General features: G+C 45.8%; 1 protein-coding gene and 1 non-coding gene across 2 annotated transcripts in view; both read right to left on the bottom strand.

Moving 5' to 3' along the window:
- Positions 1-6,109, bottom strand: part of LOC105570341 — an 85,253-nt gene that overhangs the window by 77,285 nt on the left and 1,859 nt on the right. The window contains exon 2 of the mRNA XM_012027470.1: positions 4,056-4,295. Coding sequence (XP_011882860.1) covers positions 4,056-4,295 — 240 coding nt within the window. The remainder of the gene's footprint in view (positions 1-4,055; positions 4,296-6,109) is intronic.
- Trnap-cgg lies at positions 2,768-2,839 on the bottom strand. The gene has a single exon. It is a non-coding gene; the product is annotated as a tRNA-Pro (tRNA).

The raw sequence follows: 6,109 nt of genomic DNA on the forward strand, positions 1-6,109 counted from the left end.
GAAGCGCATTCAAGCGCCTCGCATTTGCGCGTCTGTAGCTGTCGATAAGAGGACTTGGGGTGCGAAAGATCGCATCTTTCTCCACGCGAGCACGATTATGCGAACACATTTTTGCCGAAACGCTTTTGCAAGCCGAGATGACTCCGTTTATACCGTGTGACCTCACGATTATGCAAACCTCAATTTTTCTCTTCTTTTTCTTTAATATAATACATTCGACGCTGCCTGTCAAACGTCGAAACTTTTGTCCCGAATTAGCCGCGATTGTACGGTTCTACAGATCCATGAATCGTGCGGGATAGTGATGGCTTCGAGAGGGGACAGATCCGCGCGTGCGGGAGAATGCATATACTCTAGGGGAAAAAAATGAACGAAGTAAACAAATAAGAGAGAAGCGAAAACATTATGAAATAGAACAGACTCGGTATAAAATTAACATACGGCACAAAACGTTCTTTAACATTTCTTAAGGCTAATTATGCCGGCCCGTCGTAGAGCAGTCGATTTGCCGAGGTTCCAATAAAGGAACCAACCAGGCAAACTAAGGAAGAACCGTCGGGTAACAATATGTCAAAAAAAGCCCACGCGTTACATCGCATACATACATATTCGTAACGAATGACAAAAAAAAAGATATTAATGGTCCAGGCTCCATTTCCAACACGCCAGCGGATGTCGCTTCTCGCATAAATTGTCACGTTTCAAATATATATTTCCCCCCCCCCCCCCCCACGAGCGGCTCACACGATTTCGGACGCGTCGAGGTATATACGCGCACGGTAGCGGGCCCCGGAGATTTAAATAACCGGAGTTTACGATCACGATGTGCCCCGCTCTTGCGAAACCCCGTTCCGCAAAACGCGCGTTCGCCTGCGTATATTATCCGGCGGAATTTATCGTCGCGATAAATCGCGCCCGTGGCTCGCCTCAATGTTGCAAAATTTCAATTCCACGCCGATTCGGTATTCCGACGTGTAGGCCGATTTTTCATATTTATCGCCGTGGTCGAGAGGGGCCGCCGCCGAGAGACGACCGGACCAGGACCCGCCGATTGACATTTATAATCGCGTGGCCTTCGCGCGCGCGGCGCTGCATCTCGTGCGAGAATCCCTCGCCGGAGTTGCCGATCTAATCAAGCGGCTTTCGGAAACGTGGCGCGCTCGCTTCCGTCACTCACGCGGCATCGGAGAGAAAGGAATAATTGTCGCCGCGCTCGCGCTACTCTCGGGCGTTGATTATCCCGCAGCGAACCGTCTTTCTGACGTGCGATTGAGGCGAGCCAAGTGGCAACGGGGATTTCGATGAATTTAGAAGCCGCGTCATCGGTAACGGGCCAGGCAATCGATCACGGCGCCGTTCCCCACGCTCGTGGTGATCCGCGAGGCAAGAGAATCCTCTTCCTCGTCAAGGTTCCTCGCGTATCTTCGCGCACCGCTCTCAGCTGCGCTCTAAGCGTCCGCCAACTGTCCCGGGATTTAGGTTTAGTCAGCTCAATGAGCAAGTGAGCTCATCGTCGAAAACCGAATGCATTTTTTATGTTGCGCATTAAACCGCGTATTTCTATCAGTGTAACAGCGTTTACATTTCGTCTTGTTGAGACAACACAATTTTTTCCGTGTACCATTGATTGTCAATTCAACTGAGTATACATTTTCGATTATAGCTTAGAACTGCGTTTTATGATCGAAAATGCCACTCGGCAGTTTGCTGTGTAGAGAAAAAGATGCACGCACTGAGAAAAATGTCCGATTAAATATAATCGGATAATCCAATTGCATAATAACAAACGGACACGTTCGATTAAATTGTATAACCGATAAAAAAATGTGGTCGGTTGTTCAATCAAATTTCGTCGGATGTATCCGTAATTTAATCGGAAAACGTAATCGGAAAAATTAACCGTCGGAAATACTATTTAATTGGTTTATCCGATGAAAATTTTTCTCAGTATACGAGAAGAAAATCAGACAGCAAGATCCTGCCCGACCGTTAAAAGCTTCCCTATTGTTTGCGTAAACGGTCGAATATTACTTATGATTATTAAAAAATATTTGTATTAAAAAATGTAAAACGATAATGTGCACTTCGGTGCAACATATTTTGTTTCATCATACAAGCTGTAATTCATTGGGTTAAGACCAAAAGCGAAGGGTTTAGCACTATTTCATTGATGAGCCCTTAAGAGAGCAATCAGGTGGACGTCCCGTTACCCGCCGAATAGAAACTCTGTCTTTAGAAAGGCATTAGGGACATCAAAGGGACCGATGCTCGAATTGGAGGGCACCGCGATGGTGTCTCGACAATGAGGCGCGTCCCGACGTAAACCCGAGTCGTTAATGAGATACAATTCACGGATTACAAGCCTTCGTTGCGCTAAAAAAAAAGGGCGTTACTCCTCGGGAGCGCACATCAATTGTCTCGACCTCGCGACTTGCGCGCGTTTGCGCAACGCGACGCGCCGTAAGGGAATCCCGTTTTCTCGACGTATCTCTTTTTATCTCGCGTGTCGCCGCAGATAAGGACGTTAATCGACGTTGATGAGCAGCGTATAATTAACGGCGTCACGGCGCGCGTAAATAGGAAATCGAAAGTGAAAGAATAGCGGCTCGACGACTCGCCTGCGGTCTCAGACCTTGCTCTGGGCAAAAATGGGACGTAAAATTCGACGTTCGAAAAATTAGACGGAGCACAGCCGGCGATGGCGCGCCGCACACGTCCTCCAGGATTCGGGAGGGTAAAAGCAAAATAAAAAAAATAAACGCACCACGGGCTCGTCCGGGATTTGAACCCGGGACCTCTCGCACCCGAAGCGAGAATCATACCCCTAGACCAACGAGCCGCTTCGGTAGGTTGCCTCGATACGAAGGTACTAGAGTTACGGCCGCGATGTTGTGCTAAATTAATTAGCGATCTTACAGCGCGATTGCGCGAAATATATGCGATTAGCGTTCCACCTGCCGCGCAGGTCCAGTCACGCTCGTGTGCATTCGGATTTGCGCCTGTCCCGCGAGAAACGGAAGTAAGCGTTCTTACATCTTCAGGCGGATTCGCGAACTCGGCTCGGAGATTCGATCCGAGTCACTGCAGCCGACGGCGTTTTAGCGGAAAGAGGACTCCGCTTTTTCGTCAAATCGATTTTCGACCGCAGTTTCTCCGATAAAGTTCCAATATTGCCATCTCGCTTTTCGATGTAAAATGCAAGCGATATTAAATCAAACAAATCAGAGCGCCTTTTCCACCTTGTCCTGCGCGCCGGTTTCTTCTTAGACATAACACAGTTACATTTGGATGGAATCGGCCAAGTAACATTCAACAAGCAAATTTTGGGTATTCGATAATGAATGTAAAAATTTTTTTTATTCTCATTTGATGAGATTCTAAAAATTTAACTTTAGAATCTCATCAAATGTACACGAACCTATTAATTTACATTGAAATTGCACGTAATCTCGTATAATCCGGTCGCATTCTCTTTATTGTTTTGTTGAGCAACGCTTAAAAATACCTAGGATCGAGGTTATGTTCCGAAATGTTTCTTCGTAGAAAAAATTTACTAGAAAGATAATAATATACTTACACGCGTACACTATAAATTGTCAGTGAGCACAAATTTTTCTCTCGCATAAATATTTCGGAATATAACCCTAAGTCTCGGGTGGCTTGGCGCTCTCGATAAAAATGGTGGGCACATGATTGGCTCTGAGTGGTCAATCATAAGCTACGTATAAGCTATAAGTCAGAAGGATTGGATTTTGGCAATCTTCTTATGATTGCCGCGTTCCGACCTGTGTGAGTATCTTATAACAGGCTCATAACTCGCTTACGTCTTCTGACTACTGACTTCTGTCTCGTTGTCGACCGGGCTTGATGGTAACACGGTTTGATACCGCGATATCGGGAGCTTTCCAGCAAGCGACACAAGTCGACACGAGTGTCGTTCTGTCTTTATTATTCGTTGAAAGATGCGAAGAAAGACGAAGAACGACATTTGTGTCGACTTGTGTCGCTTGCTGGAAAGCTCCCATCGTAAGGAAAGTACTTCGCGGCGTACTTACGAGTAACGTAAACCGTCGCCGCTTCGTCCGGTTTCCCACTCGTTTTCCTCATTCTTCGGTCTACGGAGGCGCGCGAACGACGCAGTCGACGTAGTGGAGCGGCAACGAAAGGAAACGATTAAAGAAACCGTATCACTTACGCGCGCGATTGATCGGGGGATAAAGAGAGGCGCGAGATGGGGATGGCGAAATGGCGGGAGGAGACGGCTCGGGGACGGCGCCCGGGGTCCGTGGCGCCATCTGTGGCCGGGGAGGACGATTCGCGTTGCGTGCTATTCGCCTCCGACCTCCGCGCGCATCGTTTCATCGTAGAATAACCGGCGCTGCGTCTTTTTCTCTTTTTAAGGAATGCATGTGGCCTACAACAAAGTTGCGGAGAGGTCACGAAGCGTGGGTTGCGCAATTACTTTTCATCGCGCGAGCGTAATTGCGGGATCCGCGTTCGCGCGTGGAGAGAAAAAAGTGGAAGGAAGGGTAGGTGGGGGTGGGGGGCGGGGCGGGGCGGGGGGAGAGTCTTTGTGTACCCGTTTTCGTCCGAGACTTATGTCGAACGCAAACGAGGGTTTCGTGAGGCAAATTCTCAGCCGGGGGCTAGAGAGTTTAGACTCTTTGGGCGCCGGAAGGGGAGAGAATAATGAAATCCTTTGCTGAAATCCAATAACGAATAACCCGAATACTCGGTAGCAATCCGAGACAGTAAATAACATACCAAAATAGAATGTCTATTGTCGGATAAAAAGAACGGCTTCTAAGGGAAAACATATTTTTGGTTAAAAAAAAGAGTTCACGTACCTACATATTCATTCATCAAAAAACACATTTGACCCGGAGAAAGTGGAATAAATTCCGCGAATCTATGGATAGAAAGGAATGACGTAAAAGGACCGTTTTAAAACGTTGCAGTTCTTTTTTTACGACTGTCTTTTTACGAAAGCTCGGTATTCTCCAGCCAAAGGGTCCAGTACAAGCCTGCAGGATTCGATTTGACATACTCTCCGCCGCTTTATGACGTTCCGAATTATTTTAGCACAATGAAATCCATTTCTTTTTATTGTCTTGCTCCTTTATCCCTGGTCAGGAATTGTGGGTTACCGTTTCTGAGCGAAAGTGGTGTAAGTAGGAGCAAACCTCAGCAGGCATCTTTTTAGACACACTGACCAACCTGCAGGCAAAGCATCATAAAGTACCACTGTCGTTGAGAAAGAGCGGCTTTACGAACCCGTTCAATGGGATCACATCGCTGACCGAAAACCGTGATCCTTACGGTTCACAACCGAGTACCCTTCGAGGGACCACGTTCTAACTGTACTTATAATTCAGAATCTCAAAAGTCTATTTCGAGGAAACAGTTACGTCGACGATAAGAGAGCGCGGGGATTTTTTTAACAAAACAGAAGGCCACGCCATGTGTGAAGAGTGATTGCTGGTCAAGTCTAAAATATCGCTTCGGGCGACACACGGAAAAAATGCTGTCAAATTAAAAATAATACAGTGGCTTGAATTAAACGTTTACGTCACGGGCCATAAAGATAAATAAAAGACTCAGTTGTACTTGGATTTCCATTTCGAGCATTGAACTAAATATCCAGATTTTAAGGCAACTATCTGATGTTTCATTCAAACTGATGTTGTTTCAACCATTTTACTTCAGTTGCACTCAATTACACTTTACTGCAATTACTGATACTATTGATCAGGGTTGGGAAAATTACTTTATGAAAGTATCTTATAGTTACAGTTACAAGTTACCAATTCTGAAAAGTAACGCGTTACAGTTACTCAAAAAGTAACGAATCGTTACTTTGCAGTTACTTTCTCACAATGAAAATAAAAATATCAAATCGGCATTTGAATTGCCAAGCGTCGTTAAGGTGTTTATGCGCAAATGCAAGGCCTGATGCGATCTGTGGAGGTTTAAAAAATATATAAAGTAACTATTAATGTGTAACAATATTAAATTACCCAGAGAACACGCATGTCTAAAAGACATCTTTAAGGCGTCTTCTAGACACGCATGTTCTCTGGATAGTTGCTAGTCATCGAAAAAATGTAAC

This window comes from Vollenhovia emeryi, unplaced genomic scaffold, assembly GCF_000949405.1.
Source record: "Vollenhovia emeryi isolate VEMERY1.0 unplaced genomic scaffold, V.emery_V1.0 DF939121.1, whole genome shotgun sequence".
Classification (NCBI taxonomy): Eukaryota; Metazoa; Arthropoda; class Insecta; order Hymenoptera; family Formicidae; genus Vollenhovia; species Vollenhovia emeryi.